General features: G+C 41.7%; 1 protein-coding gene across 2 annotated transcripts in view; it reads right to left on the minus strand.

Moving 5' to 3' along the window:
- LOC146577727 (protein NLRC3-like) overlaps positions 1 to 13884 on the minus strand; it is a 620451-nt gene that overhangs the window by 238942 nt on the left and 367625 nt on the right. The window contains exons 14-15 of one of the 2 annotated variants that reach the window (XM_085268219.1): positions 13534 to 13710; positions 1355 to 1531 (exon numbers count right to left, since the gene is read on the minus strand). In XM_085268219.1, the coding sequence (XP_085124345.1) occupies positions 1355 to 1531; positions 13534 to 13710 (354 nt within the window). Of the gene's footprint in view, positions 1 to 1354; positions 1532 to 13514; positions 13711 to 13884 lie in introns of those variants that run through there. The other variant, XM_085268221.1, reaches the window with a different exon arrangement.

Below are 13884 nucleotides of genomic sequence, written 5' to 3' on the forward strand. Positions count from 1 at the left end.
CCAGCTTTTTGTTGGTTTGCTCACGGCATTTTCTTTCCGGTGAGTTCTAAATTAATTCATATCACTCTTGAAAGGCTTTTAGTGTGATTTTCAACGTGCTGAGGTCATAGATAATGAGATAAAACATGCTAATGTGTGATGCTGCAGAACCACGTCATGTCGACTGAGTAGCTTATGATTTGGCATTATTGCAGGCAAACCAGCATATGAAATGGATGTAACAAATCCAGACTGGGCACCAACACTGCACATGGGGCATGACGACATACCTGTATCAGACTCGGACCGGCACTCAAGGCGTACGCAACGGAAGCGAAAAAGAGCACCCATCGGAGGTAAACAACCCCCCCCCCCTCTAAAAACATACTAAATTGCTATCACTGTACACTAATCCGCACATAACTTCCAGATGAATCACACACCTGTCATTGGAATATTGGTGTACATTTACCTTATGTCTAATTTTATCTTACAGGCTTTCGTTATGCAGCTGCAGAGTCTGAAGGTGTGCCCCGTGCAGAAGTGATTGATGAAGATCTGACAGAAGACCAACAGCAAAATCACAATGTCATGGAGGCAGTGGACAGCAGTTGTGTTGGACAAGTGGAGGTTGAGGTACCAGCTGCAAATGTGGATATACTGAAGAAATGTAAACCTTTTAAAATGATGACAGATTACAAACTCTCAGCTGTGTCTGTAATCAAACCTCTGTAACTTTGCTTCACTTCAGCAGCATCAGCTCATGTTCACATGTTGATTCATGGTTTGCTTCAGTTTTTGATGGACTGCAGAATATTTTGAAGGTTATCTGCTATAAAAAGCCAGAACAGGAAAATCTGCTTCATGTGTTTCTGTTTGATCCTCAGTGACTTTGACACAAAGGCCTCTGCTGTGATGATCACACCTCTGATCAAGTCTCACAGTGTCAGCTTTGTTTTTATACATATGGATATGTGCTGATAAATGATCAGAGTTATAATATTTCCCACTGTCTGCTGTGTGCCGTGACCTTTGACCTGCTAAAGACAGTCAGCTGTGGATTATTCATTGTTGTGTCTGATACTTAGAACTGTGAGGAAGAACACTACACAGTTAATCAGGGTCCCCTCTCTCTGAATCAGGGAAGGTGGGCAGGCCGCGTGTGGGCCGCGGGCCATACGTTGAGTCTCACTGTTTGAAATGTGAACATTGTTCTGCTGCAGTCAATGGACTAAACCAGAGAAGAAGAAAACAGACTTTACCATGAAGATCCTCAGTGTGGATCAGTATAATATCAGCCTGATGTCTGCAGTTTAGTGTCAGCACAACTTTCACATCATATTCATCTCAGCACAACTAAAACATGCTGACTGACCTCAGAGTTTCAAGTCCACATCCTGGACTCTCCAGGAAACCACACAGATGCTTCACTCCTGAATCCTGCAGCTTGTTGTTGGAGCTCAGGTCCAGCTCTCTCAGATGGGAGGGGTTGGACTTCAGTGCTGCTGCCAGATAATCACAGCTGATCTCTGACAAACCACAGTTGATCAATCTGTATAAAGAATGAAAGATGTAAGTTTATTAGACAAAGTGTGAGCTTGAAATCATTCAGTGTTTCATCATCTGTTCAGAGCTGAAGAAGGTTCAGAATGTAGAAGTTTAGAAAATGGAAACTCCAAACAGCTGACAGAGTTCATACGCCTTTGTCAGGGTCAAATTCAAGCAAGACCATGTGAAAATTAAAACACATCATCCTAGGTGAACTTAAACACCTTTGTTCCCCTTTTGTTAAGACATAGAAAAGTACACCACACAAAAATACTGCAAAAGGAAACGGTCGCCTTATATACATAGTGTATAAACTCAAAATGCACATTTCACTTCAAATTAAGATTAAGGCTTTGAACAGATCACATAGTTCAGTTCAACATATAAGACTTTAAGAATGCACAAGCATCTACTTAAAATCTATTTAATTTATCATCCATGATATTATTTTGTACAATTCCAGTGTATTTTGTTCATCTCCCTTAAATAAACAGGCAGTCTTAAAGTATGAAATATTCATATACAAACACATATAAATGTGTGTACTGTCTCAGTGGCTGATAGTACCCCACAGGCCTCAGTGTGAGCTTGAAGACATTTATAATGTTTAAGTAGTTTAATGTGCAGGTGCTGACGATAAACACATTTTGAATGAAAGCCGGGGAACTTTGGTAGCACAGAAACAAGTGGCTATTCTTTGTGACTATATGGATCACTCACAATACCATTATTTCACACAAAGGCACCAAATTAATACTCAAAAAAGCTGCAGCAATACACACAAATATAAACAGTACTTGGTGACAACTTTGCTTTTAGCCTTTAACCCTTCTTGACTACTTTTGATGTGGCCTCTATATTTTACCTTTAAAAACAGTTTATCTTGCCAATCTGTTTCTCATTTTGACCAACTGTATCAGCACAATTTATCTAAATTCAGACAAAATTTAAAATACAAGTAGAAAGTGATATTTTGACTGTAAAAACCACACACATGTTTAACGAATCATCTTCATAACTTGAAATGCAAATAGAGATTGTACATTTTTAAAAATACGCACACGTTTTGCAAACAACAAAGTTATATGGTACTATTTACCAAAAAATGCAGCCAAGGCTCAGACGTTTTTCATATAATCATTTCAAACTATTTACAGAACAATCAGGTGTCAAACAATAGTTTGTGTCACTCTAACACATATGAGAACAGCACAGGGATAAACCTGCAGGTCTGACAGCAGGTGTGTCACTCAGCGTTTACACTGCAATCTGCCTTTGTTGGCTTTAAGGCAGCAACTGTGACGATCACTAGTAGAACTGACACACAAAACAAAACAACAGCTACACACTAAATACACAAGACAACAAACTAACTTGAGACCAAACACGGTAAACGTCACAAATCTCTCACGTATCAAAACTCTCTCTCTCTTTCGCTCACTCGCTCTCTCTTGCCGGTCACTCCTAAAACTTCCCCCTTTTGCTAAACAACCAAATGTCATGTTTCCATATCATTTTTGATTGGTCGACATGGTACATTTTCCCACCTATAGGGCTTTGGAGCATGATGTCACGGGAGATGGGCCATGCCCCCTTCCGCCATGACAGTAGGCCAGCCAAAGGATACCATTTCAGCTATGGATCGTACGTGTTGTGTTGTCGGTTGCAACGTTAGATCACACGATCGTGAAGGCAAGAAGCTGGATAACGGGCTCTCTTTTCATCGTTTTCCATCCTGGAGGCAACGTGAGGGATCCCATGTATCCGATATTACTAAACAAAGACGTCAGGCTTGGATTGCAGCGGTGAGACGAGCGGATATCGAGTTCTCTGCAATCCCCAGCTTTTTGTTGGTTTGCTCACGGCATTTTCTTTCCGGTGAGTTCTAAATTAATTCATATCACTCTTGAAAGGCTTTTAGTGTTATTTTCAATGTGCTGAGGTCATAGATAATGAGATAAAACATGCTAATGTGTGATGCTGCAGAACCACATCATGTCGACTGAGTAGCTTATGATTTGGCATTATTGCAGGCAAACCAGCATATGAAATGGATGTAACAAATCCAGACTGGGCACCAACACTGCACATGGGGCATGACGACATACCTGTATCAGACTCGGACCGGCACTCAAGGCGTACGCAACGGAAGCGAAAAAGAGCACCCATCGAGGTAAACAACCCCCCCCCCCCCCCTCCAAAAACATACTAAATTGCTATCACTGTACACTAATCCACACATAACTTCCAGATGAATCACACACCTGTCATTGGAATATTGGTGTACATTTACCTTATGTCTAATTTTATCTTACAGGCTTTCGTTATGCAGCTGCAGAGTCTGAAGGTGTGCCCCGTGCAGAAGTGATTGATGAAGATCTGACAGAAGACCAACAGCAAAATCACAATGTCATGGAGGCAGTGGACAGCAGTTGTGTTGGACAAGTGGAGGTTGAGGTACCAGCTGCAAATGTGGATATACTGAAGAAATGTAAACCTTTTAAAATGATGACAGATTACAAACTCTCAGCTGTGTCTGTAATCAAACCTCTGTAACTTTGCTTCACTTCAGCAGCATCAGCTCATGTTCACATGTTGATTCATGGTTTGCTTCAGTTTTTGATGGACTGCAGAATATTTTGAAGGTTATCTGCTATAAAAAGCCAGAACAGGAAAATCTGCTTCATGTGTTTCTGTTTGATCCTCAGTGACTTTGACACAAAGGCCTCTGCTGTGATGATCACACCTCTGATCAAGTCTCACAGTGTCAGCTTTGTTTTTATACATATGGATATGTGCTGATAAATGATCAGAGTTATAATATTTCCCACTGTCTGCTGTGTGCCGTGACCTTTGACCTGCTAAAGACAGTCAGCTGTGGATTATTCATTGTTGTGTCTGATACTTAGAACTGTGAGGAAGAACACTACACAGTTAATCAGGGTCCCCTCTCTCTGAATCAGGAAAGGTGGGCAGGCCGCGTGTGGGCCGCGGGCCATACGTTGAGTCTCACTGTTTGAAATGTGAACATTGTTCTGCTGCAGTCAATGGACTAAACCAGAGAAGAAGAAAACAGACTTTACCATGAAGATCCTCAGTGTGGATCAGTATAATATCAGCCTGATGTCTGCAGTTTAGTGTCAGCACAACTTTCACATCATCTTCATCTCAGCACAACTAAAACATGCTGACTGACCTCAGAGTTTCAAGTCCACATCCTGGACTCTCCAGGAAACCACACAGATGCTTCACTCCTGAATCCTGCAGCTTGTAGTTGTCACTCAGGTCCAGCTGTCTCAGATGGGAGGGGTTGGACTTCAGTGCTGCTGCCAGATAATCACAGCTGATCTCTGACAAACCACAGTCCATCAATCTGCATAAAGAATGAAAGACGTCAGTTTATTAGACAAAGTGTGAGCTTGAAATCATTCAGTGTTTCATCATCTGTTCAGAGCTGAAGAAGGTTCAGAATGTAGAAGTTTAGAAAATGGAAACTCCAAACAGCTGAAGCCAACAGGAAGCAGCTTCAAACAAACACAACAAGAGAAAAAACTCTGAATGTTTCACATTAAAGTCGTACATTTATCATAAAAACAGGACAAAGACTTGAAAAAGTCGTGTTTTTCCTTCCAGGAACCACAAGGCTTCACTTTTAAAGGTGAAGTGTGAAAGAAATGGACATATTTGAAGTCCAACACCTTTTTCCAGTCACATTATTAAAGCAGACAAACTACAAGCTCATTTTCATTCCAACAAGTCATCTTCTGACCTGGACTAACAACACTGGTCTCTATGTGCAGCTGGCTGTGAGACCAGTGCTCAGGGAGCGTCTACAAAGTGCAACACTGAAAGAACATCGCACACTAGCTGTGTCCCAAAAGTTCGGCTGCATCCTTCGGAGGACCCGGTATTCGCGGTCTACGTGGGCCGGGTCCTTCAAAGACCGAAAAGGCTGGAAGTGCGAGGCTGTGAAATGGGACGGTCTAGCCTTCAGATTTGCGTCACCGCTGTGTCGGTGGAGTTTAATAAACTCGGCCGTCTGCTTCTTGCTATCTAAAATATAACAGGACACTGGCGTAAATTCTCGACCGTCTCACAGTTCTGTTTAATCAGTTTCCTGTTTAACGTTTATTCAGCAGTGTGAAAATCCCGGAGGAACTTTGATCTCAGCCAAACCGATTTACTCCGGAACAAATAAAACACAGAAAAAAGGCAAACAATTACATTTTTAAGTTATCCGAGTGACTTATATATCATGTTTAACCTGAGTAGCGAAAGAGCGGGGTCTGAAAACGATGAAGCCGGGCGTCCGCTGCTCTCGCCGGCTGGAGTGACCATTGAACCCCCCGGCTTGCTAGCGAGCGGGTGGGGAACAGACGTCTCCAAAAACGTCGGCACACTTTTGCAAATATGCGATGTCTTGATAAACCAAGCAGATATTTGAAGTTTACACAGCTACTTTCTCGCCTGAAAATATGTTAAAAGTTTATTTTGTGACCCAGAAAGATTAATAAGAGTAATTTGAAAACTTAGTAGCAGCCGCCATTGTTGGCAGCTGAAATTTGGCTGGGCCGCGCTATGAATTCTGGGATATGGTGGGCCACGAAGGACACACCCGACGAATCCTTCAAATTCGGGGAAATGAAGGACGCATTTGTCGGGCACATTTGAAGGAGTCGACAAATACGGACAGCCTTCATCGCCTGGCTGTGACGTAATCGGCCTTCAAATGCAGCCTCTGGAGGATGCAGCCGACGTTTTGGGACACAGCTACTAATTTGCTTCCATCATCCAACCTGAAGAGGAAACAGAGACGCCTCCCCTTCAAAGTAAAAGCTGCTCCTTTTGGACACAGTATCAAAGAAAGTCTACAGTATAACATAGAAAAGACAGAACAAAGTTTTGGTTGTTTTTAAATTGTGCAGAAATGAAACTACACTAAGCTCAATTATGTGACAGACATTTCATCCCATGTCAGTTTGGCCTCATCCTGGGCCGGATTATCCAGCACACACTCTGACCACAGGCCCAGGGGCCACGCACAGCTGGGCTCCATCCAAGAGACAGCAAACAAACCAACACAATAATAAAAAGCACCATGTGATCTTCTTACATCTTCAAGACAAACATAGTAAAAACATGAGCATATTTGTTTCCTGATAAAATGATGTGACAGGTAGAACAGAGTAAAGTGGTGGTGTTACAGCCTTTCTCCCCTCTGCTGCCGAGGCTGTTAGTCTCTCCCAAACTCAGCTACAGGACTTCCAAATGAATGAAAGCAGCAGAAGTGGCTTTACAAATGAAAGAGGAAGCGGAGAAGAAGAGGAGAGGGAGGCCACCCTGACCATCACTCCAGCTGAAAACATCACACTTCCATTAAAGTTGGTGAGGAAATGTTGAGCAGGATGAGCTGCTGGCTAATCTGGAGGCTGTAGCAGCAGCTCACAGTCACAGTGGATTTCCACTCATGAAAAAGCTCTGGCTGCTTCATTTCTCATCTCATATCAGAGACTTTAATGCTTCACTGAAGCTGTACTGTGATGCTTCCATATCCCAGTGAGGCCTCCATAATGATTTCAGCTGTTCTGTACACACACTGTGTGCCCTGTATGGCTCAAAGTCTCTGCAGCCTGTTTTTATCTGCTATCATCAGATCTTCATCATCCTCATTCACATCCCTCACACACTCTACAGCCTCATCAGCACTGACTTCATCTTCACTGACTGATGGAGCACAACATGAACCTGTGGAGGCTGAAACACTGTCCTGTCAAACATCTCCCCGTCACCACTCCACTTCTGTCAGCCTTTAAATGAACCCTGCTCAAGTCTGTCACTTCTGTTTGGAGCCAAACGAGGTTAAAGATTATGCCACTACATTCTTGTCTAGAAAATATTAAAGTGTATTTGGTGACACACAAAAAAGGGTAAAAGTATAGTTTGGGTCCACACATGTCCAAACCCTGGTGTGTAGGCCTACTTAGTATTGAGAAAAGCCCACTAAAAGAACGCCCACCAGACCAAAGCAATGGTGTTGACTTGATCAGCATTAACCCCGCCCCCTGACTTTGATGGGTGAAGCTGACAAATAAAATGTATTTATGAACAGCGATGCAGGGCCAGGAGTAGCAACGTGAATTAAATAAATACATCATTAAATAATTCATTAAATGTGTCAGTAAAATAATTAAAATAGAAAACAAACCAACAAAATATGTAATTAACTAATTTGAATTGTACATAAATACTTAATGAATTATTTTAAATGAAATTAACCGATAATTCATTGTGATTTTGTTTTGTGTTTTGATGAGCTAATAATCAGCTCTCTTTTTCTCATTGTTGTTCTAAGCCGCTTATCCAAAGGTAAGGCACTACCTGTTGAATTATTTCCAAAGTGTGCCAAATTGGACATTACAAATTAAAGTCTACTCACTGAAATTACTGGGGAATGTCTGCTTTGATTTTGATGAGAATCTCATGACAGTACTGAGGATTTAATGCGGTTGGACTGCTAAAAATGATTGAATGCGGTTGGACCGCTAAAGGATTTAATACGGTTGGACGGTGGAAAGCAGTTGGACTGCTGAGTGATTTTAGTATATTAGGGAATTTGGTTATTGTTTGGGGTGGAGCCCGTATTGGTTATAAGGTTGGACCTGCTTCAGTCTTACACTTTACTTTTTTGGCTGTTTTACTGTTGTTCCAAAGTATTATAAATTATTCAAGAACGTCAGTTGGACTGATAGGAAGCGCAGTGCTCAGAGGTAACGCTTGCCAATGCCAAGGACGCTTAGGCATTGTCCTCGAAGAGGGATAGTCAGTTGGTCACTGTGGAGCTTGGGGCACTCCAGAATAACTAGGAGTTAGAGTCTCCTTACCGTTTGGAACGGTAGTCTGCGCTTTTTTGGCCAGCAGAAGTTGGACTTCGGGCGTGTAACTTTAACTTAAAACTTCGGGGTAAGCCTTGGCTGTGAAATGCCAAAAATAGAGCTTCAGGCAAAGTTTGGGTTGGTTGACGCTTTTTAATTGAGTTAGGGATTTTAGAGATGAGGCCAGAAACTGTTGGACAGATACTGGTTAATTGATCACAAAAAAGTTGGACTTTATCGGTTGGACCGTTAACTCAAATTTGTCGAAATTGTTTAGGCGCTAAAGCTGCCAGATGTGACAGTGGTTGTAAATATAAGACGTCTTTGTAATATAAAATAAGAGATCTCTGTGTGAAAGGAGTCTGAGGCAGTGCTGGAGCTATTTTTAGACTGTGTGTGTGTGAGTGTGAAAATGCAAATTAGTCAGCAGTGAACTGTTTAAACCACAGTTGGTTTTACAAATACTGCTGCAAACATTGTTGAGTGTGTGTTTAAGACGCCATTTATGTTCATTAGAGGGCTATAAATAAAGTTTTGAGTTGCCGTAGTGGATGTATAGTAATTGACTGAGTTTTGATATATAAATATAGTGAGTGCACTGTATATATTTAAGACTAACATATTACTTTTAGGAGTAACCTCTCATCAGCAATAAATGCTGGTGTGTTTTATTTTTTCTATTCTATGTGTGTGCTGTGAGAATTAATAGAGGTTTCAATTGTTTTCTTTGACTTGCTCTTTCTGATTATGAAAGGCATGTCTGAAATACTCTTAGGAAAGCGTGTTGTGAGTATATTCCTCAACTCTTGTCACAGTTTAAGTGTGTGAATGCTGTGAGTAGCAGGTTTTGAGTGATTGGGTGTGATTTGTACAAAATAATAAATAATAATAACACTATGAAAGTTGATAGTAGAGTGAGTGCAGAAGTGGAAGTGTGAGAGAAAAGGCGGTGTGTGTGTGAGACGATCTGACAAACGCAAAGAATTTAGTATATTTAGAAGTGTGTGCGTGAAATAAGGGTGAATTGTTTTAGATCAAGACTTAGTAAAACAAGAGTTTTATTAGCCTGTAAAAAAAACAAAACAGGAGAGATAGAAACAGAAAATATGGTTCTGAGCAGCTGCAAGGTTGACAGGAAATGGTGTGTGTGACAGGAACTTTGCATGCCCATAAAAGGAACTGACTGTGACAAGTGAGCACACAGAGAGAGAAACATACGAGTTAAACTCCAGGCAGATGAAGCAAATGGAGGTTTTAAGAAAAGAAATGAAAAGGATATTAATTGTATGCTTTAGTGTGTCAATACAGGTGGACTTCTTTCAACCTAGAATCTTGAGTACAAAACCATTGATTAACAGAATTGGGAGGAAAACAGGCCAGATTTTGGCTTAAAATTTTACAGCTTGACCTCCCACTTGTCCCGATCCTGAGAAGAAGCTCATAGGACAGTTAATCTCCTGATGAAGACCGACAGAACATCGTGGACTTCAAGAATTAACAGCAGGCAAAAGACAGTGCAACTGAAACTACACTGACGATACCAGCAGCAGCATGGAAGAAAAGCACGTGATGGAAAATGCACGGTGAACTGCAGGCTGGTAAGAACAGTGTGACATAACTGTTTAAAGACACTGAATGGGATATTTTGCCAGGCTGGGATTTAATCTAAAAGGAAAATACTGAAAAGAGCAACGGAGAAGAAACAGAGAAGAAACAGACTGTGTTTGCTGGGGATCACAAGACAACAAAGGACACTAAGAGAAGGGCACAGGGGCCAGTGGGAAGGTGAAGCCCAGACGAGTTCGACTGCGAGAATAGAGGGTACAATTGGGTTGAAATTGAAGCCGGAACTCAGGATGGTTTAGGGATGTCCACGTCACAAACAAAGAGGTAAACAAAAAGAAGGTAAAATAAAGAGAGAAAATAACTGACAATTACATTAATGAATAGAAGACACACATACAGATATTACATAGATTTATTTTTAGGATAAAGGGGAGAGCTTATACGTAGAAATGATTTTTTATACACATATTGCATTTTGTGCCTTTAAGGGAGTTGTGGCTCAATTCGTCTCTTGTGGGTCACGAGCCTTTGGCTAGCGCTATGATTAGCCAATCTACTGTGAGGATGATATGAGTTATTGAAGGATTGCACACGCTTACAGACATATAGAGTCCATAAACACACATGACAGTATTGATTCCAGGCAAAAGGCCTCAAATTAATTTAGCGTTTAACTGAACTTGAGCTGGCCCTGTAACAAGTGACAGAAAAGAGGAACTGAATAGGAGTTTCTTGCTTTAGAGAAGGACCAAAGGAAGGAAAGCATATATTTTGGTTAAGTCTGATAAACTAGAATGAGAAGGTATTGTTACATCAAAGGAGCAAGATGAAATAAAAAGGCTGTACCAAAAACAGGCTATAACATAGGAAATGTGAGTTTTAAAATGAAGTTAGTGTTAACACACAGGAGTTGTTTCAAGGCAGCGTTTAGCTATGATAAAATGTATGCAGGAGTAATTGCTTATATGTTTAAACTTAATTGATTAAAGTGGTTGTTTTTTTGGATCTTTTAGTAGAATAGGCGCTTATAATGATTTTCTTGTGAAAGGAGATTCTAGGTCAGAGTGGAGGCCTTGCAGCAGCGAGACTTCTGTGTACAGGATGTTGATGATTAGATAAGGCAAGCGACAGGAAACGCATGCAGGGACGTGAAAGCAGCGTTTTAAGAGTTTTAAAATGATGAGTAACGTTGAAGAATATATATAAATACAAGTCAATAAGTCAAGAAGATAATTAGGATCAGGCTTTTGATTAAAGAGTCCCAAAGATGATAAGTTAGGGAGGTGCAGGAAAAGGTGTTTGGTTTGCTTTACACAAGATCTCGGCGACCACAGGGGGGTGAGGATCCTGGAGGCCCGAGGCATGATGGACCACAAGAGAGGGACGCAGAAAAAACCTAATCTTACGCATGGAGTGTTCTCGAGGGGGAGCTGGTGTTTATTACTGGACCACTTAGATGACATGAGGTTGTCTGATTTGCTGAGCCAGAGGACGGCTAGAGAGGGTCAGAGCGGGAGTGGTGACCCCGATGTCCATGATGCCATGGATGGACATGGAAGCAGCTGAGTGGGCCGAGGAGTGACCCAACACAATGTATTGTGACCTCTGGTGTTCCAGAGGTCGAGAGAGGGAGTATTGAGATTGGAGAGATATTTTGCTGCTATTGTTAAAGGCTCATGTTCTCACTTAGATCATCGATTTCTACTTGCATTTCTTTCTGGGAAAAATGGGGATTACTTTGGAAACAGGAAGCATTTTCCCCAATAAGCAGCCCTGGATTAGTAAATCACTCCAACATGTTCTCAGGCAGAAGAAGCTGTCTTGTTATGAGGGAGAGAAGAAAAAGATTGAGGCACAGAAACTTGTTGAAAGAGAGATAAAGCAGCTAAAATCAGGTGTAAAAGTAAAGCAAAGGATGAGCTGAATAAAGGACACTCAAGGCTGGCTTGGAAAGGAATGAAGTCCATGGTGGGGATGCAGAACAAGGAGCAAAGATGAATGTGATGCTGAATCAGCAGAAGACTTGGACTCATTTGATTCCAGCTTTGATATCATTGATTTCAATGAAGAGCTTTGTGATTGTAGCAAAGGGCTGGTAGCTCTGAGAGTCCCACTGATGAGGTGTTTGTGTGGAAATCTCTTAGTGGGACCAAAGAGAGAAAAGCCCTGGTCCTGATGCTGTGGGAGGGAAATGATTGAAGTGTGCTGTGAGGAACTGACTGGGAGATTTTCACACATTTTCCAGTTCTCCTTGGAACAACAGGAAGTTCCCAGCATATGGAAACAAAGGTTAAGTGTCCTATGGCACTCAGTGATGATGGTGCTGTGGCCCCACCACCTCCACCTCTTTGTAAAGGAACTAACTGTAATCTGAAGCTTCAAATGGGACTAAGACTTCCTCCACTAGGTGGCAGTGTCTGATGAGAAAGTTTTAGTGGAGCTGGCCTGGAGTCAGAAACAGGAAGATGCAGGATTTGGGCTGAAATGGGGAAAAGTGGTTCGCACTAGTGCCTTAAAGCAAGAAGGTTGTAGGTTGAAGCTTGTTGGCCTTTCTGTGGAGGTTGGATGTTCTCCCACAGTCCAATGAAATGCTGCTTAGGTTCATTGGTGCTTCTAAATTGGCTGTAGGTGTGGATGTGAGAGAGTGCTTCTCTGTCTCTCTCTGTTGGCCCTGTGATGGACTGCTCACCTGTGCAGGTGGACCACGCCTCTTGCCCTATGACAGCTAGGGCACAGGCTGCAGCCCTGTGAGCCTAAGCTGAATAAACAGTTAGCAAAAATGATCCATAGATGGCCTGAAATCCCCCAGTTAGCAGTTTGGTAGATAGCTATGACATGCTAATCCCATCCAGCAGCTGTATTCTACCTGTAAGCTGATCCCTGCTGAGCCAAAGCACTTTTTCATATACAAATTACAACCTTTAATAGAAACCTATTGGTCAGCATCTTATTAGCCTGCTGTTAGCTTCATTCCACAGAAAACTGAGAGAAACTAACAGAGTTGATAAAGAATAAAGAGAAATGTGCTGATTTAAAGCCTTTGAAGTGCTTCAGATGATCTCTGTCCACTTCTGTCCACTCATTCATTCATGTAAGCTTTCTAATGCAGCTTTGATCTTCACAGTCTGCTTCATGAAACTCATTCTAACCCTGAATGTCAGAGTGTTCCTCCTTCTCTTTCCCATCATTCATGCTGGCAGTGGAGGAGATTTGGATGTTGAACTGTGTTTTGGATGATGTGTGTATGTTTGTGTTGGACTGCTGTCTGTAAAGCAAACACACATTTTGCTTTGGATTTCAGTGTCAGACAGACTTTAAGGTGGAATGAAGAGTTGGAGAGTTTCACAGTGAATTATCCAGTGGAGGATTTTTCTTCTTCTTTGAAGGTTTGAAATGTGAACATTGTTCTGCTGCAGTCAATGGACTAAACCAGAGAAGAAGAAAACAGACTTTACCATGAAGATCCTCAGTGTGGATCAGTATAATATCAGCCTGATGTCTGCAGTTTAGTGTCAGCACAACTTTCACATCATATTCATCTCAGCACAACTAAAACATGCTGACTGACCTCAGAGTTTCAAGTCCACATCCTGGACTCTCCAGGAAACCACACAGATGCTTCACTCCTGAATCCTGCAGCTTGTTGTTGTAGCTCAGGTCCAGCTGTCTCAGATGGGAGGGGTTGGACTTCAGTGCTGCTGCCAGATAATCACAGCTGATCTCTGACAAACCACAGTCCCACAATCTGTATAAAGAATGAAAGATGTAAGTTTATTAGACAAAGTGTGAGCTTGAAATCATTCAGTGTTTCATCATCTGTTCAGAGCTGAAGAAGGTTCAGAATGTAGAAGTTTAGAAAATGGAAACTCCAAACAGCTGAAGCCAACAGGAAGCAGCTTCAAACAAACACAACAAGAGA

Source organism: Mchenga conophoros, linkage group LG3 (assembly GCF_057382185.1).
Source record: "Mchenga conophoros isolate Kocher_MC1m ecotype Shallow Benthic linkage group LG3, M_conophoros_male_GT1.1, whole genome shotgun sequence".
In the NCBI taxonomy this organism is placed as follows: Eukaryota; Metazoa; Chordata; class Actinopteri; order Cichliformes; family Cichlidae; genus Mchenga; species Mchenga conophoros.